The sequence below is a fragment of the Lepidochelys kempii genome, chromosome 2 (assembly GCF_965140265.1).
Source record: "Lepidochelys kempii isolate rLepKem1 chromosome 2, rLepKem1.hap2, whole genome shotgun sequence".
Lineage (NCBI taxonomy): Eukaryota > Metazoa > Chordata > Testudines > Cheloniidae > Lepidochelys > Lepidochelys kempii.
This window is the reverse complement of record NC_133257.1, coordinates 267,356,980-267,380,246: the sequence shown is the minus strand read 5'-3', so window position 1 is coordinate 267,380,246 and position 23,267 is coordinate 267,356,980. Positions and strand designations below refer to the sequence as shown.

The 23,267-nt window shown below is 43.7% G+C and overlaps 1 protein-coding gene across 9 annotated transcripts in view; it reads left to right on the top strand.

Moving 5' to 3' along the window:
* The window catches only part of MAP4 (microtubule associated protein 4), a 276,274-nt gene that overhangs the window by 169,192 nt on the left and 83,815 nt on the right, over positions 1–23,267 (top strand). For all 9 annotated transcript variants that reach the window (XM_073329155.1, XM_073329157.1, XM_073329156.1 and 6 more), the window contains 4 exons: positions 6,369–6,479; positions 7,129–7,257; positions 7,783–7,875; positions 16,407–16,544. In XM_073329155.1, the coding sequence (XP_073185256.1) occupies positions 6,369–6,479; positions 7,129–7,257; positions 7,783–7,875; positions 16,407–16,544 (471 nt within the window). The remainder of the gene's footprint in view (positions 1–6,368; positions 6,480–7,128; positions 7,258–7,782; positions 7,876–16,406; positions 16,545–23,267) is intronic.

The following is a 23,267-nucleotide window of genomic DNA, read 5'->3' as shown; positions in this document are numbered from 1 at the left end:
TGGTGCAACTGCAGATGATGGAATGCCACTTCTGAGCCCAAGAAACAAGCACTGACTGGTGGGATCTCATCGTAATGAAGGTTTGGGATGATGACCAGTGGCTGCAGAACTTTTGGATGCCAGAGCTCACGTTCCTGCATCTGTGTGCTGAGCTTGCCACAGCCGTGCGGCGCAGAGATACCAAAATGAGAGCTGCACTGACAGTGGAGAATTGAGTGGTGATTGCACTGTGGAAACCTGGTACCCAAGTTTGCTACCAGTCAGTTGGGAATCAATTTGGAGTCAGGAAATCCACCGCAGGGGTCGTTGTCATGCAAGTGTGCAGGGCCGTTAACCATTTCCTGCTACCCAGGACTGTGACTCTGGGCAAAATGCGGGACATAATGGATGGATTTGCAACAGTAGGACTCCAAAACTGTGGTAGAGCGATAAATGGCACACACATCCCTGTTTTGGCACCTGACCACCTTCCACAGAGTATGTCAACAGAAAGGGCTACTTTTCTATGATTATGCAAGCATTGATGGATCACTGAGGATGATTTACCGATATCAGTGTGGGTTGGTCAGAGAAAGTGCATGACACTGACATCTCTAAGAAAACAGGACTGTTCAGAAAGCTACAAGTAGGGACTTTCTTTCCCAATTGGCGGATTACCGTTGGGAATATTGAAATGCCAATAGAGATCCTGGGGGACTCCAGCCTACCCCTTGCTCATGAAGCCATACACCACCTGTGACTGAGAGCACCCGTGTATGCACACCCTACACACTATTATAATACTCTTTGTGCAAAATATGCCTTGTGAGGTATGATTTGAAAACTAATAACTTGCTGGTCAATAATATCATGGTGAAGTGTGTGTAGCAACATTATATGTAAAGTTATGAATTCCCCCTAAATGATGGTGGCACATGTTCAAACCCACATAGCCCTGATTAGACATAATCAGTCAAGCAGTTCTGAAACAAAGAAGTGTGTGTTTACCTCAGTTTACATATAAGTTATAAACAGGGTCCTCAGACAGTCGGACCAGGAAGACAGGAGACCAGGAAAATCTGCATTTCAGCAAACCGAGATGAGAAGAAACAGCATGCTTCCTATTTCGCTGTCAGACACCATGTTGCCGCCTTTACTGTTTTGAATAAACTTTGCTTTGGGGGTTAACCTTTGGAAACATGCATCTCAAAGTGGGGACTGGACTAAAAAGTGAGGGGCAAAAACACCCAAAGTTATCACTCTCTGTCCATCTCCTTTTTCACCTAGAAGACAAAAGAAACAGCTGTTGGACTTGGGGAGCAGATCCTGGCCTGAGGGTTTGGTCTGCAGTGTTACTGGAAACATGTGATAAGGGCACCTTGAACCAGTTTAAGTTTAGTAAGCGTTTCATCTTTATTTCTCTTGTAACGATTTCTGACTGTAATGCATTATATTTGTACTCACTTAAAACCTGTCTCCTTGCAGGTAATAAACTTGTTTTATTTTTTAATTAAAGTTCAATCCAGTGTTAATTGTTTGGGTAACTTCATTTAACGTAGCAGACTGTTGTATGTTGATCCCCTTAGAGGGGCAACGGGCCTAATGTATCTGGACTGTCCAGGAGAGGGCTGGATGGTGCAGAACACGTTTTTTGGGGAAAATCCAGGCGTGGGAGTATGGTGGGGTCACCCTGAAAGTGTAACCAAGGCTAGTGGAAGCCACAGTATGACTGATATGTGGCTGGCAAGGTGCAGCTATACACAAACATGCATGCTGGCAGGCGGTTTGTGAATGGCTCAGGTGGGAGTTACAGCAGCAAAGCATAGTGAGGCACCCACAGTTGCAGGGTAGGTGGTGATACAGCCCCCCACTAGTCTGGAAAGTCATACTGGCTACCTGACAGCACCAAGGAATGATTCAACTAACGGCTGAAGCAGGTACAGAATGAGAGTTGAATGTGCTTTTGGTCATTTGAAGGGTTGGTGGCATTGTTTACTCACAAGATTGGATCTCAAATGAAAAAAGTATCCCAATGGTTAGAGCTGCCTGCTATGTCCTGCATAATATATGTGAAGCAAAGGGGGAAAGGTTTCCGCTGGGATGGAGAGCAGAGGTGCAGCACCTGTCTGCTGAATTTGAACAGCCAGATAACAGTGAGCCAGAATAGTGTGTGGTGTTGTAGTGTGCTCTACTTGGACCTGCTCTTTTGTGGTGTGGTAGGAATTGTGTGGTGGTTGCTGTACATGTAGGACTCTAACAATGTCAATGTACCTATTAATTTTGTGACTGATCCTATGAATTGTGTGCGACTGTGCAGTAACAGGTAATTGGTTTCTTTCAGAACAGCTCGGCACTCGGCAGCATGTGTTGTGATCTAATAAAGATAATTTATGTTCCAAATAATAGGATTTATTCTGTAATAAAATCAGTGCAACAAAGGGCAATTTTAAACAAATACATTAAAAATGTAATAAAGTTTAATAAATTAAGTGAACAGAACTTATGAAGGGGAAAGAATATTCACGTCTATTTCAGGTACATATATACCAACCGTAGCTTTCATAGGTCAGTGTATGTGAAGCTCTGATTGTCTTTAATGTTCTCTGGGGTGGAGTGGTGGGGGTAGTGCAGTGACCACTGATGCCATGTGGAATGTTGGGGGGATGGGGGTAGAGAGAGGTCCCGATATTGAGTTCTGTGTGCTGCAGAGGGAGGCTAACTACAGTTCCATCGGAGTCTGGAGCATCTGTGTTTGCTGCCTGAGAAGCCCCATTATATCCTAGTGCATCTCTCTCCCCTTTTCGTGATGGGACTCCTGAGCCTTTCTCCTTTCCACTCTTTCCTTCGAGGCTGTCCACAATGTCATCCTCCAGGCCCTGTGCTCACGATCCAGTGCATCACTGGCTTGCAGGATCTCATTGAACATGTCATACTGAGTCCTCGTCTTTCTCCTCTTTACCTGGCTCAGGCATTCTGCAGGTATGGAGGGGGAGACCCTGAAGGCCACAATGGCAGCAGTTGAAGATAAAATACACAGAGGTACCATTATCAGTATATTCACTACAGAAAGCAAAATTTAGGAAGCTGAATTCACTCCCCTTGCTCACCTAAAGTTTTAAGCACTACATTTTCACGTCTGCTTGGGATTGCTTGTGCATGGCACCAGCCATGATGAGTGTGGCCTGTCGGGGGGCCGGGAAAATGACGAGGGAATTGCTCAGCTGCATGATTCTAGTAGACTAGGGCAATGACATGGAATATTGTCATAGGTTTCCACAAACAGTGGTGATTTTAGCTGATATTTCACTCCTGAGGATAACAGAAGTGGAGAGACTACAGCTGCTGCTGACATACCAGAGTCATTGGGGCCCAAATGCTGCTAGACTGTGTCCTATAATGGTGCCTGCTGAAGTTATCGCTGAATGGTGAGGGACAGTGTTCTACCTCAGAGGAAAAAATAAGGCAGCCCTCCTCAGAAACCTTCAGCAGAGGATTGCAGAGTACCTCCATAAAAGTTTCATTGAGATCTCTCAGGAGGATTCAAGGGATATCCCTGTGGATTTAAACAAACAGCTCTGAATGGCCACCCTGCCTAAGTAGAGGAGAATGAAAAGCAGAAAGCAACTCTGCCTCTCTTGGTTGTACCACTACCTATTCTAGCATGAGTATTAATGAAAAGACAAAAGTTGTATCTTGCTGCTTTGGGTTGCTATCCCTGTAATTGAAAATTCATCTGCATACTTACCTGAGTTTCCTTCCCTTGCATCGGGCTTGATTGGCAGGACAGGCTGGACTCTGGTGGAGTTAAAACGAGGGCCTGACTTCCTGTGCGGCTGGATCCCCTGCTTGCCTGTCCTCCATACTACTCCTATTCCTCATCCACAGCCACCTCCTCGCTGTTCACGGCAGGAGCTTGTGACTTGGCAGGTTGGCAGCTTGGCACTGGATTGCTTGTTGGCCTCTCTGACTTTCTGGTATGCCTTCCGTGGCTTTCACGTGGCACTGCTGCTGATTCCTGTTGTACCCCTTCTCATGCGTCCCCCGAGGAATCTGCTCATGGATATCAAAATTTCTACAGATGGTTTGGAGCTGTTCCTGCACAGCTGCTTCTCTCCACAGGCCCATTCTCAGCAGGAGCGTCTATTCCAAACAGGAGTGTGACTGGAGCATGTAGCTGGCATGGTCAGTAGGCCAGTTACACGCAACAACTGAGAGCTGCTAAGTGTGCTCACCAAGCCGGGCAATCAGGAAAAACTATTTCAAAAATTTGCCGGGCTCTAAAGGTAAGGGAGGGAAGACTTCTGGTCTTGGTGATGCCTGGGCAGTGGAGTTCACAATGATGACCAGAGTGATCATTGTGGAACAGGTTTCAGAGTAGCAGCCGTGTTAGTCTGTATTTGCAAAAAGAAAAGGAGTACTTGTGGCACCTTAGAGACTAACCAATTTATTTGAGCATAAGCTTTCGTGAGCTACAGTGAGTTGAAGTGAGCTGTAGCTCACGAAAGCTTATGCTCAAATAAATTGGTTAGTCTCTAAGGTGCCACAAGTACTCCTTTCTTTTGCATTGTGGAATAGCTGCTGAAGTACAGTTAGGATTGACATATATAGCGCATTGTCTACACACGCTCTGCATCAACCTAAGTATGTCAACTGAGACTCTACTCAGCATAGGGAGGTTGGGTTACTATGTTGGTGCAATGGGGCACTTATAGTGGTGGGAGACCAATTTAAATGTAGATACATGCACAACTAGGTCGACATAAGCTGCTGTGCGTCAACCTAACTGTGTAATCCACTGGGCCTGAGACGGCATCATTTTAATTGTGCTGCATAATATGAGATCTCTATACAGAACGCATGCAGATCAACTGTGGAAAGTGTGATTATTCCTTCTTTTCAGCAATGTATAGTGCACATACTAGCCTATTCCAAGGGTTGAGGGATATACTGTCAGAAATGTCACTTGTCTGCTGTGGGTCCTGAGCAAAGGACCTTTAGTTGCTCAGCTGCATCTATCTAGTCAGTGAAGTAAAGCATACCTGGCGCAAGCTAACAAGATAGTCCTTGATCCTGAAAACTATCTAGAGGCCTCAAAACCCAGGGTCACATGTGAGAGAGACACATCATGCAGTGTGCTTCTTTACTTTCACCCAGTTGCACATTCTTTCTTTTTGGTTATATTCGGGCATAGCAATCAGCCCATGTTTGGTTTTTATAGCTCTGTTCTTCCCTCTGTCTGCGAGATCAACCCTCTACTACTCTTGCTCATTTCATTTCTGTTAAATGGCTTGGCCATTTCAGTTAAATAATCAAGCCTAAAAATATAGTGCAACTCTTCTTGCAGTGTCCTGCTTAGGTGGTTGCACTCATTATTTGAGAGCACGTGTGTGAGTGTGTGTGTGTGTGTGTGTACACACACACAGAGCAGGCAGCATTGCTGAAATGGAAGTTCCTTTCCTTTTTTGTTGAGTGTCTGACTTGACCTCTGAGTATATACCACCAAGGAGTGGCATAAATACTTTTTCTGTCTTGGGCTATATATCTTTTGTCCAGAGGCCAGTCAAAAGGTGACTCCAGATAAATGAAATTTCAGCTTCTTGCCTGTTGGGCAAGCTGCTGACTTACATTAAAAATCCTTCGTGAGGCTGACTAACCAGTGTGTCTGATCTGGAACATATAACAAAGATTGTTCTCCTCACAGACTTTTAAGGTTAGAAGGGACCATCATAATCATGTAATCTTCCCTCCTGCACGTTGCAGGCCACGGAACCTCACCCACCCAGGCCTGTAATAGACCCATACCCTTCCTCAATCATCTTGTAATGTCTCTGAATAATAAAAAATGGGTGATTTCTCTGCCTGGCCCATTATTTTGCTAAATTCCTGCTCTGGCTCAACAGCCAATTACACCTCCATGCTGCTCTGAGGGAAGTGTATGTATGGCTCATTATATGCTTTTCCCCAAAGTGCAGTATGGGACATGACATAATGACATTTGAGTTATCTGAGCTGGATCAGTTTTCATTTCTTCTTCAGATCAGATATACCGGTCCATCAAATCACCCAAGACTTAAATACTGCTTGTCTTTGAGAGAGGGACATACAGGTGCACCATACAATATTTATTCTACTCTTAAACCCATCTTGGCTACAAAATAACACGGACAGCCACATTTTCATGTTGAGTATAAATCTTGCTTGAAAGAGGACAAGTCGTCCTTTTTTTGTCGGGGGGGGGGGGGAGAGAACACCCAAATTTCCTAGCTTTGTATAACCTCTTGCAGGACAATGTTGGTAGTGTTGCTCATCCTCAACATTCTTACATAATTTTACTCTCATGTTGTCATCCTTTTCTGGTAACATGTTTGATTTATTCTCATGTTCCTCAGAGCCCTTCAAGATGCACAGAGAGGATGTCCTGTCTGATATGCTGCTACGTCCTTCTGGGGAGACTCGCCTACCATTCACAGAGCATTTTGAAGCTTCAGAAGAAGTTCATGGTATAATCCTCTATTGAATATGTTCGCGGGCTGCTGTTAACCAGGGGTTCAGTTTTCAGTTTCTATATATGGAATTGTGGGCTGTCTACAGAAATCCGTTAAACTGGCAATAATGTAAAATTTTACCTCCTTTCTTCTCCTGAGTCGTCTTTTGTAAACAGTGTTTTGGGCTTGAGCTCTCTCAACAGACCTGGTCTTTTATCCCCTTTTCGTCCTATTTTATTTTAATTAAAAAAAAAAAAAGCTGAATTAAACTAAAGTCCGAACTTTAACTTCGTCTTCAAATGTTTTGTCCCCATTTGTGGGTTTTTTCACTTTCCAGTTTTCAACATTTGGACCATGGTCGCTTGAGAGCTTCTATAAGAAGAGCTTATTTGGGAGTAGTATCTGAAAGGCACACAACTTCCCTTCCCCTGCCTAATAACATTTGATTAACTTTTTCTTGGTCTGTATAGCAGATCTAGTGCCTCTGAGTGAATTAACAGGTAGGTTTATGTACAGTATGTAGACTCATGTATACATTATTTTGTGATGAAAATAAAGTACATTGCTCTGTAAGTTAATGGACCTAATTAAATAAGTTTGTGTTGGAAACAAATCGGAATTTAAAAGGATGATAGCAGTGACAAATGTACTTTATTTCTTACAGCACCCCATGCAGCTATGATGGTACCTGAACTGCCTTCTCTGGGATCCTCATATTCTCCTGCAGAAGTTATAGATCCATCTGCCTTCATGACCCTGGATTCAACAACAGAGTCTCTGCTGAATATATCAGGTGCAACACACTTCTGCTGCTGCCATGCTACTTTATAACTGGGACCAGAGGGATCTGCGGGTCAGAAACTGTTAGGTGTATTAATCTTAAAAAGATGATCATATTTGGCTTTTCCAGTTACATAAAATGAGTCAAGATTAAGAAAATATCCCACTGGAAAGAACATAAAATGCTTCAACTCAATTTTCAGTCTGAGAGATTTCTTAAGGTATTTGGGAGCAGAATGTCTCATTGAGAGTGTGTGTCTTGTGCTGGTGGATCTTAAAATTAGTACTAGTTAATATCCCTTTCTTATATAATCCCTTACATCCAAAATAATATCAGAGGAGACCACATGTTCAGGTCCTGTAAGGTTTCCCAAGATGAACTAATAAGTTCTTTCTAAGAATGAAGTTTCAAAAACAGCAAAGCCTGTACAACATGGGTAAATATGTGGTTGCAATGTGTAGCTGAGCATCTGTTTTGAAGTCCAGAACCAGTGCTGTTGACATTGACAGGGCTATATGTGCTAATTGTTTCCCTTAGCACCTGCAAGAGTGACAGTGCCTGAAGAACATTGGCTGGGAGTTCAGCATGCTGTGGAGGGACTAGATGAATCTTCCTTTGGAGAGCCACCAGGTAAAAATTAAAGTATTGGGTTGTCCCCAGAAAATTATTTCTGGAGTCTTTCAGCAGGATTTGAATGCCAGAAATAATGGTCTTTCCTTCCCTCTTAAAAATGGAGGCTAAGGGCTGTATTGTGGGTACTATAGCATGACTAAAACACTGCTGTGTTGGTTCTGTAACATCCTTGGAATAGAAAAAAATCTTCATTGGAGCTACATTTCTTATGGCAAAGTGCTCAGAATTGGGAAAAGAAATAAAATCAATTGTGAACTTTAGGTATCTCTCTGAAGATGGATATATCCTTGCTATCTGGGGGTCTATGTTCACTCCCAAGAGAGTTATTTGGGTGGACAGAATCAAGGAGCTTTTCTTGATGTTGATAATAAAGCCTTTCAGGATACTCAAAGTCAGAGACATAGCTTTGTATGCCACTGCTAGAGATAGAGCTCTGATTAAGATGTTGTCCAGGAGGGAGTACAGGTGGATCTGCGTGACCTTAGTCTGTCTGTGATTACCACCAATATCTTTATAAAGACCTACAAGGCAGAGGACAAGCCAAATGGGAGCATCAGATACTGATAACGCTTCCTGTTGTAGGCAAACCTTGGGAACCTGTGGTTGCACGGTCTGATTGAGATGTTGGAGGTGTATTCATCCGCCAGATCTACTGAAGTCATAAAATCTCTCTGGGACAGGGATACACCATAGAGGTTAGGGTCTCCATCTGGAACTTGGTTTTCTTCATCTACCTGTTGAGCCTTTTGAGATACAGAATGGCTCTCATTCTGCCTGTAAATTTCTGAATGATAAAGATGATAGAGTTTTAAGGGTTCGACTCCATCTTCTGAGGGAATGCTCTCTATTACTCCCACATCCAGGAAATGAGAAATCTTGTTCTGGATTAAACCATGCTTTATGGGGTTGTTTGAGATGTGGGACTAGACGAAAAATGAATGGGGTGGAGCCTGTAACTCAGCCCTAGGTAGAGACCTATGCAGTCTGTCATCATGAGGCTTTGGGAATGGCAGGGTTTCCTTGGGGCTTTCCTCTGGAGAACAAGTTGTCTCTTCACTGGTGTTTCTGTGAGGATGAAGGCCAAAAGGAATGCCTTTGCCTGAAGGCCATTCTGTACTCTTGCAAAAGGTATGGTATGGCATTGGGAAGGACTGTTTAGATTTTGGGGCACCGTCCGCCACTACTTGATCTAGCTTCTCTCTGAAGATCAGGGATTCCATGAATTTGGTGGAGCACAGGACCTGCTTTAAGTGGCCATCCTCCTTCCAGGGATGGAGCTATAGTTGGCACCTGGTCGCTGCTGGAGGCCAAGGCTTTGGCTGAGAATCTCATTGCCTCTGCAGAAGGTTCAACAGTGAATGCTGTTGTCAGGGAAACTTCCTTTAATTAGAGCCAGAGTCAGGGTGATCTCTATCATATCAGCTCCCAGACTGCTGCGCTGGGCATCACAGCATGGGGAGGAGGTGGCCAGCCCTCTGTGGAGAAAGAGGCGGTTAGGGACTATTTAGAAAAGCTGGACGTGCACAAGTCCGTGGGGCCGGACGAGTTGCATCCGAGAGTGCTGAAGGAATTGGCGGATGTGATTGCAGAGCCACTGGCCATTATCTTTGAAAACTCATGGCGAACGGGGGAAGTCCCAGATGACTGGAAAAAGGCTAATGTAGTGCCAATCTTTAAAAAAGGGAAGGAGGAGGATCCTGGGAACTACAGGCCAGTCAGCCTCACCTCAGTCCCCGGAAAAATCATGGAGCAGGTCCTCAAGGAATCAATCCTGAAGCACTTACATGAGAGGAAAGTGATCAGGAACAGTCAGCATGGATTCACCAAGGGAAGGTCATGCCTGACTAATCTAATCGCCTTCTATGATGAGATTACTGGTTCTGTGGATGAAGGGAAAGCAGTGGATGTATTGTTTCTTGACTTCAGCAAAGCTTTTGACATGGTCTCCCACAGTACTGTTGTCAGCAAGTTAAAGAAGTATGGGCTGGATGAATGCACTATAAGGTGGGTAGAAAGTTGGCTAGATTGTCGGGCTCAACGGGTAGTGATCAATGGCTCCATGTCTAGTTGGCAGCCGGTGTCAAGTGGAGTGCCCCAGGGGTCAGTCCTGGGGCCGGTTTTGTTCAATATCTTCATAAATGATCTGGAGGATGGTGTGGATTGCACACTCAGCAAATTTGCGGATGATACTAAACTAGGAGGAGTGGTAGATACGCTGGAGGGCAGGGATAGGATAGAGAGGGACCTAGACAAATTGGACGATTGGGCCAAAAGAAATCTGATGAGGTTCAATAAGGATAAGTGCAGGGTCCTGCACTTAGGACGGAAGAACCCAATGCACCGCTGCAGACTAGGGACCGAATGGCTAGGCAGCAGTTCTGCAGAAAAGGACCTAGGAGTGACAGTGGACGAGAAGCTGGATATGAGTCAGCAGTGTGCCCTTGTTGCCAAGAAGGCCAATGGCATTTTGGGATGTGTAAGTAGGGGCATAGCGAGCAGATCGAGGGACGTGATCGTTCCCCTCTATTCGACATTGGTGAGGCCTCACCTGGAGTACTGTGTCCAGTTTTGGGCCCCACGCTACAAGAAGGATGTGGATAAATTGGAGAGAGTCCAGCGAAGGGCAACAAAAATTATTAGGGGTCTGGAACACATGACTTATGAGGAGAGGCTGAGGGAACTGGGATTGTTTAGTCTGCAGAAGAGAAGAATGAGGGGGGATTTGATAGCTGCTTTCAACTACCTGAGAGGTGGTTCCAGAGAGGATGGTTCTAGACTATTGTCAGTGGTGGAAGAGGACAGGACAAGGAGTAATGGTCTCAAGTTGCAGTGGGGGAGGTTTAGGTTGGATATTAGGAAAAACTTTTTACTAGGAGGGTGGTGAAACGCTGGAATGCGTTACCTAGGGAGGTGGTAGAATCTCCTTCCTTAGAAGTTTTTAAGGTCGGGCTTGACAAAGCCCTGGCTGGGATGATTTAATTGGGGATGGGTCCTGCTTTGAGCAGGAGGTTGGACTAGATGACCTCCTGAGGTCCCTTCCAACCCTGATATTCTATGATTCTATGATTGAGAACTCTGCGATATTCTACCCAGGAGAGAGATCCCTTCACAAAGCAAGTAGCACTAGGGACAGCCTGAGGGAGACTGATAAAACCTCAAAATCTTTTTTGAGAGTGACCTCTGTTTTTCTATACATGGGCTCCTCAGGATAGAACTCACCTTCTGAGGGGAAAACTATACCTTTAGTCCAGGACTTTAGGATAGCGTCAGCCTTTAGTAGCTCAGTAATTGGGACTTTTGGTTCCTGGATCCTATACAAGCTAAGATCCATTTCCAAGCATAGGGATCACTCCACTACCACAATCGCACATCAGTTTGCTTCATCTTAAAGGTATGGGACTTTTCCCTAGAATGCAGGGAAGATCAAGAGAGGGTTCTGGCACAAGTGATCAATTCCTTAAAATGGTTGTCAGCCCAGGGCAAAGTTCACAAGGGCAATGACTTCCAGGTCCCCTTATCCTCTCAATCGATGGCAGCCTGAATGGGTGGGAAGCGCACATGGAGTCCCAAACAGTTCAAGGCAACTGGCACCTGGAGGAAAGGACCCACAGCATAAACCTCCTAGAACTAAGGGTGGTCAAGCTGACTCTAGGAAAGGTTCCAGACCAGCCTAGAGGGGAACCACGTCCTGCTTCAGTCAAACAATACAACCACGGTCACATATGGGGGCAGCAGGGCAGTCCTTAGGATTTATGGGGCCCTATATAGTAGTATTAAACTGATGCCCCTATGCCTGACTTGTTCTTAGCAACACAAACATAAGTTTACAGTATTGGAAAACTTTCCACATGCACTTTATTAAAAACAATTTAATAAATTAAGCACACTATAATGCTGATGGACTATACTTGCACTAAAGACGTAGCGCTATTTTAAAAACATTCTGATCTATTGACAGAATGATGCAAATAATATAATTTTTTTAATTTGTCAACATTTTATTGAAAATTACTATGAAGAGGTATTGAAACAAGGATTTGTTTTTAATTAAAAGCAATCTTTCTGGCTTTTTTGGCTGCAAAATCAGTAATAATGTCATTGTATGACAAAGATGAAGTGATGTCTTGTTCAGTTGCAAGAATAGCAAGACCAGTCAAGTGTTCCTGACTCATTGTAGAGCGGAGATAGTTTTTAATGATCTTTAGTTTTCAGAAACTCCGGTCTCCTGATGCTACTGTTACAGGAATTGTCAGTAGAATATGAGTGGCAATGTACACATTAGGATTTATGTCAACAAGTTTGCTGGTATAATAAAACTGTACAATGTCCATCACCGACTTTGCATGTGGCAACACTGATGACAATGTACTCAATTCTTCGTACAGTTCAAGTCCATTTAAATCAAAACTATCACCGTGCTTCAGGAGGCTCTCTAGGTTCTTGCACTTTGTCATTAGCTGCTCTTGTTTTCCTATTTCGTTGAGTTTAGTTATGTCATACAAAAATCCAAACTGTTCATGGTGTGCTCGTAAGGTATTAAACCTTTCATCAACAGCAGATATTGCTTTATCCATCACAACATTAAAAAATTCAACCTCAGATTTCTTTTCTGGATCTTCTGTGGGCTAATTTGCTCCTTCATATTCTGGTTGCCATTTTTTCCTCGAAACTCTTGTCATTTTTCGGACATGGAAATTTTGGTTCTACACCACGTGCCTCTGCAAACTCTCTTGCTGTAACCTGTGCTGCTTTGAATCCAGTTTCTCTGTATTTCACTAAAAAGTCTTGTGTGTAGTTTAGCAAGGTAAGTGTTGAATCAAGATGCACTATTTTGCTTACACTTGAGATTTTAACAAGAATGTCATACCAGATTATGACAGATGTTAGAAACTTGAAGCTGGATATTTCAGAGGCCAATGACTGTTTTTCACTTTTAGCTTTTGGGTCTCTGGTCTTCTTCCGAAATAGCAACCAGTGCTTTGTAAACTTCCTCAGATTGATGTCTCAACGTTTTTACACTTTCTACTGTGCTTTCCCAGCGTGTCTCAGATAGAGGCTTAACAGTAATACAACTGACATGTGCTTTGAATATTTGCCATTGTTGAGTGGAAGCTGAAAAGAGCATGGAAATGCGTTGCAGCAAACCTAAAAAAGAAATAGCTTCTACAGAAGACTTGGCCATATCACATAAAATCAACTTAAGGCTGTGGCATGCACACGGAACAAAAAAGGCTTGTGGATTTTCCTCCAGCAATCCAACTTGCACACCAGAAATGCGTCCTCTCATATCGGTGCCATTATCATAGCCTTGTCCTCTGAATATTCATTATGGCCAGGGAGACACTAACTTTCAGACCTGATAGAGTTGAAACTGGGACCGCTCCTACAGCTCCCAAACAGATAAGACATCCTCTCACAAGATCATCTGCTTCATCTGGACCTGAACTGGCTGCATCTAACATCCTGGCTATTGAGAGGAAAGCACTAGTATCGTTGGGTCTGTCCTCCAAAGAACGAACACTTCTTTCCTCTAGAAGAGTATCAGCATTTGAAAGCAAACTCCTCAGTCTGGACTGAGTTTTGTGGCTGGTGCCAGGAACATGAAGCAAACCCTAGCTATCCTGGATTTTCTCCAAGAAAGCTTTGACAAAGGTCTCCAACCCTGCACCATTTTGCTTCAGGTGTCCGCACATAGTAGCGTGATGTTCACAGGATCTGTGGATTTTCTGGATGACCATTCCCAAGCAGTCTGGTTAGCCAAGCCGGTGATTAGACATCATTTTCCCAGGGGGACTTGTCACTTGTACCGAGCTCCTTCACAAACCATCCCTTCGAGCCACTGATGTCAGTGTTGTATTTTTCCATCAAAACTTGTTTTCTGATAGCCATCAGGTCTGCCAGGTGAGTGTCAGAGCTGGCAGCACCCTATGCAGAAGCCTTATTGCTTGTTTCACGAGGACAGGGTGGTGCATGGAACTCAGGAATTGGTTATCTCGAAGGTGAACTTTTCTTTCCATGCTTCTAAAGAGGTGGTTCTACCATTGTTCTGTCCAAGACCAGAGCATCCCACCAAGGAGGACGTGGCACACCTTAGATTTCAGAAAACCTCTGAAAATTTACCTCAGATGTACAGTCAGATGAGCAGATCAGGTGCCCTGTATGTATCCTTTCATCTGAAATTCTAAGGACTCAAAGTTTGTAAATCCTGTGGATTAAACTGTGCGTTGTGGAAGTGTACAAGACATCAGAGATTCTGGTTCCAGAAGGGGTCTGGGCACATACCATGTGATCCCTGGCAACCTCATGGGCAGAAAGAGCTAATGCATTTGCAGCAGAAATGTGTAGGACAGCAACCTGGTCAAATGCTAGAACCTTTGTCATGCACTACAAGGTGGACTTCCTGTCCTCTGCACAGATATCCTTCAGCAGGAAGGTACTGCAGGCAGAGGCCCGGAAACGATTTTGCCCTTTGACCAAATATAGGTGGGGGAGGGGATAAGATTTTTCTTTTTCTGATCTTTTCTATAACCCTCCCTACAACTGTTCACTCCTTCCCAGATGTCAAGTATTGTGGGAAAAGCTGGGCTGTAAAACAAAACATTTCTTACCAATACTTGCCTTTCTGTTAGCAGCACCTCCCCCAGTTCTCACCCTGGTGGCTCAATAGTCAAGGGTCAGATATGAAGTGGAAAATGAACCCCTTAATGAACAGAAAATCTCTTTTGAAGGCTTTCTGATTTATTTATTTTATGCTAGTAACTTCTACCTTGATATTTTAAGTGGCTGTTGCAGATGTAATGTTTTCTTGTAGTTGTATTATGAAGCCTTAGTAATCACTGCCTCCAATTCTATATCCAGTCTTTCCTTTGACAGCATAATATAACATGGAAAGATAGGTACACATATCCCTATAGTTTGTCATGAACATTCCTCTCTTGACTTGAAGAATTAGAACAGCCTAGTTAATAGGTGTCTTGCGGTACTAGAGTGTCTGTATTTAACCATAATTGGGTCCATAGGGCGATCTAATTAACCAATAGATCTTGGGTGCTCCTAGTTCATTCACATAAGATATGCAAGGCAGATCTGGGCAGGGGTCTGTGTGAGACAAAATAGGTTCAGTGATCACCTTTCTTGTAGAGCAGTTTGTATCTACCTCCTACACTTACTTCTGTACCTGTGAAGGTGCAGTAAATGCATTACTAATATAAGGAATAGGTGTTCAAGGTTACTGTGCCTTTTCCAGAATGCTAAAATAATTCATTGGGTGGACATAACTTACTCCTGAAAAGGATCCCTGTAAAAATTGCACCTTCTCACTCAATGTATCTACCTCTTGTGCCTGTTGACGGTCAGGTCTGCTGACTTCAGTGACATGTATTCGTTCATTAGATTTTATTCCTCTTAACCCTGCAGGGTCAGTGCAGTAGGGAGAACCAACAAATGTGATTCTGGTGCATGCATGTTCATCAATTTTTAACTAAGTTCCATTTTCACAGCCATGCGCTGTACCACATTGTTGTGACACTCAGGAGACAGTGGGACTGCACAGGTATAACTGAGAGGAGAATTGCACTAATTTGCACAGGTGTAATGGAATGTGACCTGCAGAATCGTCATTATTGGTTGTGGTGAGTAAGCCAGAAAGAATCTAGCTTTACTCCAGATTCCAAGTTGAGTGTTATGGTTGCAACTAGAAAAACAGTCTTATAAATGGAGTAAACTTGTTTGAGTCATTAAAGGTACATCTATGCAGCAAGCAGCTGCCTGTGGCAGCAAGTCTCAGAACCTGGGTCAACAGACTTGGGTTTGCAGGGCTTGGGCTACTGCACAAAAAATAGCTGTTATAGATGAAGTGGCTCCAGCTGGAGCTCAGATTCAGAAGCCTGTGGTCAGGGGCGGGTTTGAGAGCCCAAGCTCCAGCCCAAACTGCAAAATCTATAATAGCTATTTTTAGTGCAGTAGCCCAAGCCTCTCAAAGTCCAGATTGGTCAACTCTGGCTCTGGGACTTGTCGCCACATGCTGCTGCTCACTGTGTAGACATATCCTGAGATGTCATAAGTGTGGAACACCGTAATGGTATTTTTAGAGTCACTTTTCAGAGTAGAACCAAACTTCCTTATTTCAGTATTTGAGTAGTAGTAGTTTTCAGAGTAGCAGCCGTGTTAGTCTGTGTTCGCAAAAAGAAAAGGAGGACTTGTGGCACCTTAGAGACTAACCAATTTATTTGAGCATAAGCTTTCGTGAGCTACAGCATCGGATGCAGTGAGCTGTAGCTCACGAAAGCTTATGCTCAAATAAATTGGTTAGTCTCTAAAGTGCCATAAGTCCTCCTTTTCTTTTTGAGTAGTAGTAGTATATTTAATTTGTGTTACAGTAGTGTCCAGTGGCCCCTCTTGTTATGTTACTAGGCATGGTACAAATGCATGCAGTCGCAGACCCTTATCAAAAGAGCTCACAATATATACAGGTAGTGTTTCCAAATTCACTCACGTGTAATGAACAAAAATTTCTTTTGTGTACCTAGAACCCACCAGGTTAGCTGATGTATCAGAACAATATTTGCCAAGTCCAGTGGCTGCTGCACCTGCTGCTGTTCCTTCTGCACTAACAGAGCCTACAGGAGAGACCAAAGCTACTGACACACCGCAGGTTGAACCAACAGGTAAGATCTGTGGGTCTGTCTTGGTGATGGATTATTTGGTGATGGATTTAAGATTTTGAAGAAACCATGTAGGGAAGTATGCACAAGCAACAACTTCACAAAACCTATCATGATGGTGGAGATTGACAATACGAAAGATGATGAAACATAGGAAGGCAGTGGGACTGGATGGTGTACCAATTGAGTCATTTAAAGTATTTGGTCATGAGGGAGTGGTGGTGATGAATTTTTTCAGTGTAATTCTCTGTACTGGAAAAATGCCTGATGAGTGGAGGAAGAGCACACTGGATATGTACGAGGGTAGCACAGTAGTGATAACCAGCTGTGGCTATAATGAGTCCTTCACTGTGAGAGTAGGTCTATATAAAGGATCAGCTTTAGGCCCATTCCTATTTGTGATTGTAATGAACACTGTGTCATATTCTTTGAGTGGTGGTCCTTATGTGGATTCCACTCCTTGCACCTGAGACTGGAGATTTGTAGCAAGTAGTGTCTGTTGGTCTCTGCACGCTCAGTTGCTCTCCGTGTACTCTGAACTGAGGGCATAAAGGGCAGCGTGGACTGACACATCTCCAGTTCCTTCTTACCGCCACATAGATTGTCGGAATTCTGTGTCCGTTATGGTCTTCCTCTACTGTCAATACTTGTAAATATATATTGTAAATAGTTTTAGTAAATTTAGACTGTGTTCATGTTTTTATAGCTAGTATAGTTAGTATAGCTCCCCATCTCAGGAAGCTTCTCCCCGTGGAGAAGGAATATGTCAAGTATCCAGGGGCTTAATAACTGTATTTTCAGATCCCATTTCTTCTCCATCAATGATGAACACCAGCACTGCCTTGGAGAGGCTCACATCACTGCCAAGTGCAGCTTCTGCTGCTCCTTCCCTCCTCAAACCATGAGGCACAAGAATTCCATCTGCAGAAACACTTCATGGAGAAGGCCATGAGACAGACTCCAATTGGACCCAGGCCAGGGAGAACCCCCTGTACAGGAGCCTTAGATTGCAAGCAGTGCCCTTCCAAGCATGAGTTCTGGAGTGGAGGACAAAACAGTTAAGCCTAAGAACCCCTCTCAAAAGAGTAGGGGATATTACTATAGGCAAAAGAACAGATGCCTGTCCTAGATCTGTCTCTTTAAAAAGAAAGAAAAAGGAGAAAAAAAAAAAAAGTATCCCTCCCTATTTTGGTCCAAGTTGGTTGAGTCCTCATGCACAGGTCCTGAGGAATTAGGTCTACATAAACTTTCCATCCAAGAATGAAAGGCACAAAGGAAGGAGCATCTGATGGTACTGGGTCCAGCTCTGTTCCACAAGCCTCAAGATTGGCACCAGCCAGTCCTGTCTCAGAATTCCACATTGGACCCCCATTTGATGGTTTCCACACCTCTGACTGGGATCCTCTAAGTACAGACCATTGGATACTTGGATCCATCAATCCCCACCTTGGACTTCTTGAACTACAGGAAGGAATGAAACCCTTACCTTGTTGAAGGATATTTTTGCTCTTCCCTATTCACAATCCCCTCTTCTATTGGGCCTGGTCCTTCTTAGAGTGATTTCAATGTCAGAAACCACTTTGAGGAGAAGATCCTCCCGTACTGCACCCACAACTTAGAGCATTCTTCCGCAAGAACTAATGGCACTGCTCGTAGAACAGGCGTCTGCCTGTTGCTATTTGTGGGACCTGTGCTGTTGAACATATTCATTAATAATCTGGAAAATGGAGTGGACAGTGATGTGGCAATGTTTGCAGATGATTATACAATTATTCAGGATAGTTAAATACAAAGTAGACTGTGAAGAGTTACAGTGGGATCTCACAAAACTGGATGATTGGGCAACAAAATAGCAGATGAAATTCAATGTTGATAAGTGCAAAGTAATGCACATTGGAAAAAATAATCCTAACTACACATATATAATGATGGGTTCTAAATTAACTGTTACCATTCAAGAGAGAGATCTTGGAGTCACTGTGGCTAGTTCTCTCAATGCACAGCAGTGGTCAAAAAAGCTAACAGCATGTTAGGAACTATTAGGAAAGGGATAGAAAATATCATAATGCCACTATATAAATCCATGTTGTGCCCACACCTTGAATATTGTGTCCAGTTCTGGTTGCCCATCTCAGAAAGGATCTGGTGGAACTGGAAAATGTTTGGAGAAGGGCAACAAAGATGATCAAGGGTATGGACCAGCTTCCATATGATGAGATGACAACTATACCATCTTCCTGTATTGGATAACTGGCTACTAATGGGCAGATCAAGCCAGGAGGTCCAGTTGGTGACCATATTCTGACTGCACCTTCTGAAGTCATTGGGGATCCGTGTAAACAAAGAAAAGTCCACTTTGATTCTCATGAAGACTGTAGATTTCAAAGGAGCAATCCTCGACTTGTCCTCAGGAAATACCTGCTTCCTTGTAGACAGATTTCAGTCTATGGCCATCTCGATAAATCAAAAACAATGAGGAGTCCGGTGGCACCTTAAAGGCTAACAGTTTTATTTGGGCATAAGCTTTTGTGGGTAAAAAACCCACTACTTCAGATGCACAAAATTTTTTACCCACGAAAGCTTATGCCCATATAAATCTGTTAGTCTTTAAGGTGCCACCGGAGTCCTTGTTGTTTTTGTGGATACAGACTAACATGGCTACCCCTTTGATACTTGATAAATCAAGTCACCCTGAGACCTCACACCACAATCAGGGTCTGTCTTTCCTTACTAGGCCACATGGCTGCATGTACATATATAATGCCATTTGCCAGACTCCAATTGCCTGCAGGCCTGGCTTCCGTCTGTTTACTCATAGTGGTGTTCAGGTTATCCTTATCTGGTAACAATCCCACAAAAGGTCAGAGCCTCTCTCATATGATGGACAAAACCAGACCAGGTACAAACGGGAGTTCCCTGGCTTCCATCCACAACTGACACAACCATAATCACGGATACATCCCTCATAGGATGGGGAGCCCATATGGACAATCTCACTGCACAATGCACTAGGGAGGCTAGAATGAATATCAATCTGCTGGACATGAGGGCAGTTCGCCTAGCCTGCAAAGAATTCCTCCACCTCATAGGATTCTGTTGCATCCAGATAGTGTTGGACAACATGACAGTCTTTTATATAAACAAACAGGGTGGACGAGATCTTCTCCTCTATGTTTAGAGGCAGTGAAGTTATGGAACTGGTGTATCAAGAACCACATCGCATTCAGCAACATGCCAACCATGTGTGCAGAATACTTTGGCAGATGATCTTGGCAGCCACTTCTCCGCAGACCAGGAGTGGGAAAGTCACAATTCTGTCTTGACTGAAATCTTTACGCAGTGGGGAACACCATTTTAGGATCTGTTCACCTTCCAAGCAAACAAGAAATTCAATCTCTACTGATCCAGAGCAGCAGTAGGCCAAGACTCCAGGGATACCCTTCTGTTATCCTGGACGGATCATCTAAGGTACCTGTTTCCTCTCATCCCACTGCAACCATAGATTCTCTGGAAAATTCTCCATAACAAGGCCAGGTTTACCCTCCTCATACCCAATTGTCCCAGACAATCCCAGAGCTTCTACAAATGTCATCCCCTGCATACTCTCATCTGGATTTGTTGACTCAAGAGAAGGGCAGGATGAGACATCCCAACTCAGACCCTGTTCATCTCTCAGCCTGGTATTTGAATGGGTGTCAGACCAGGAATGATCATGTTCAAAGGCTGTCCAAACTCCTCAATCACAGCAGAAAAATCTCCACTATAAAATGTGGTCTAGCTAAATGGAGGCATTCTCTACCTTGTCACAATGGAAGTAGTTATCACTAGAATCAGCAGATATCCCTGTAGTTTTAGGGATTAGTTGTAGTTCTGTCCCTCAAAATGTCAGGACTTTAATGAAGTAATGGAAAGGTTCACCTGGCAGCAATCAATGCCTTCCATTCTCTTGTAGATGGCCAATCTCTTTACTCACCCTACCACAATTTGATTCCAGAAAGGCCTCATTAGGCCCTTCCTGCTTGGGACTAAACCCACACCACAATGGAATCTCAGCCTAGTACTCTCAGCTCCTACCAGACTACCCTTCAAACCGATGGCTACATGTTCCATGTCATACCTTTCCACTAAGGTTGCTTTCTCAGTTGCTATCACATCAAGCAGACTAGTGAGTGAACTGGTAGCATGTGTGGCTGACCCATCATATTTCATAGAGAGAGCTCCTCCTTTTGCCTCAACCCAAAATTTATCCACAAAGTAATTTCAGACTTTCACGTAAATCAACCTATTCACTTATTGGTATTCTTCCCAAAGCCTCATGCTTCCATCAAAGAAAAGACACTGTGCTTCTGGGACATCAGACCGGCCTTGGCCTTGTATCCGCAAAGAATGAAATCTGTTAGGAAAACACAAGACTGTTGCTATAGCAGAGTGATTACAAGGACAAGAATGATCAGCTCGGAGACTTTCTAAGTGGATCTCTGGATGCATCAGTCAGTGTTGTCAGCTGACAAGTATTATTCCTCCAGATGGGGTGCGGGCCCACTCTGAGAGCCCAAGCAACCTCAGTGGCATCTGAGATGTACCAGTAACGGACATTTGTAAGGTGGCTACTTAGAGCTCCATCCACTCCTTTACAAAACATTACGACCTAGTCCAGGGTTCTTCAGCAGATGCAGTTGTGAGGTCAGTAGTGTTAGGCATCCAGACCAAAAAATGGAGACGGTTACTTACCTGAAACCTGAGGTTCTTTAAGATGTGTGGTTCCTATCTGTATTCTAATACCCACCCTCCTTCCCCTCTGCTTTGAATCTTATCTGATTCATTGTAGGAGAGGAAACTAGAAATGTATCGCCCTTTATGCCCTCAGTTCAGAGCACAAGGAGAGCAACTGCACATGCATGGACCAACAGAGACTACTTGCTAAAAATCTCCTGTCTCAGGTGCATGGAGTGTAAGGGCACCCATATGTGGAATAAGATAGGGACCACACATCTTGAAGGTAAGTAATCTCCATTTACAGCAAAGGCTCCATGGAGCATACTTTTTGCTGCTGACATTATGTTGTGCTGTAAAAATAAATACAAACTGGAGAGGGACCTAGAACTGAATTTAAAAAAATGGCATATGAATCAGCTGGAATCCATGTGCTTTGTTGAGAGGGACTACAAGATGCTAGTGAAATTAGACGGTATAGTGTGAGTTGGTGTGACAATTTAAATATCTGGATTCAGTCCTGAGCCATGTTGGGAATGTGGATACAGATGTCATGGAGATGCATGGAGAGTACCTGGTGTAAATTGAGGGAGTTGACAGGAATTTCTGCCATAAGAATATGCCAGGTAAACTAAAGAGCAAAGTATATACGATCATGATTAGGCCAGCCATGATGTGCGGGTTGGAATGTTAGCCAATGTGGAAGAAAGAAATACTGCTACTACCTCACACTGCTGTAATAAGAATGCTCAGCTGGATGTTGGGTAAGATGAGAGCTGATAGGCTGTGCACTGAAACAGTACAAGCCATTCTGCAGGTAGTCCCCGTCATAGAAAATCTGAGGGAATATTGACTGAGATGGCTGGGTCATGTGAGACGATGATGTGTGAGATATTTTGGCCAGAAAGTATCAGATCTAGTAGTCAGACTCATGGGACAAAGACCATGAGGAAGACCTAGGAAAAGGTGGTTCAAGATGCCGCAGGAGGATGTGAAGAAAGTTGATGTCAGCTTGGAAGACAAAGAACAAGAGCTTCTGATCCTGATTGATGGGATAAGGCAAAGAAGATGATGATTAAAGATTACTTTAAGGGCTCAGATCCATAACTAAAGTTTGAAGGGGTTGGGATCTGGGGTTGAACTCGTTTTACTGAAGATAGCATATTATCACAGCTTCCAGCAAAAACCTACCATGAGTGAAAATTCAGAGGTGGGAGGGTTTGGCTGAATTGTATGGCTAGAGAATGATAAATCTAGTACACCAGTGGTTCTCAAACTTTTGTACTGGTGACCCCTTTCACAAGCCTCTAAGTGTGACACCCCCCCATAAATTAAAAACACTTTTTATATATTTAACACCATTATAAATGCTGGAGGTAAAGTGGGGTTTGGGGTGGAGGCTGACAGCTTGTGACCCTCTCCCCCATGTAACGTCATGACCCCCTGAGTGGTCCCGACCCTCAGTGTGAGAACCCCTGTAGTACACCTACAGCTGTTGCATTAAATATGCCCAGAAGCTGATTAAATGATTCTTTACTACTTCATAACCCACAGCTCTCGCAGAACGTGAAGTTCCAAAAACTGAGTTATCCTTATTTGTGGTTAGTAGTCAAATATAAAAAAAAGACTGACTTGTGATCCAGCTTTGCTTTAGTCATACCAATGCGCTCACAAGTTCAATTTATTGATGATTCCTTCTCCTGTTGTTCATATTGTTCACGGCCTCCTGTGGGTCTGAGGCCATGTCTACACTACAAAATTAAGTTTACTTAATGTATGTCCACAGACAGTCACCACAGTAATTACATTGCTTGTGTATGTGTACGCTTTGCTTCTTGTGTCAGCAGTGCTCATCCTCACTGGGAGCACTTGCATCAATTGTACTGTCAACGTGGGGCATTGTGGGACGGCTTCTGAAAGCCAGTAACAGTAGATGTAAGCAACGCAGTGTCTACACCAGCATTGACTCTACGCCTCTCGTGGAGGTGGAGTTAAGTCAGTGTAGTAGGACAA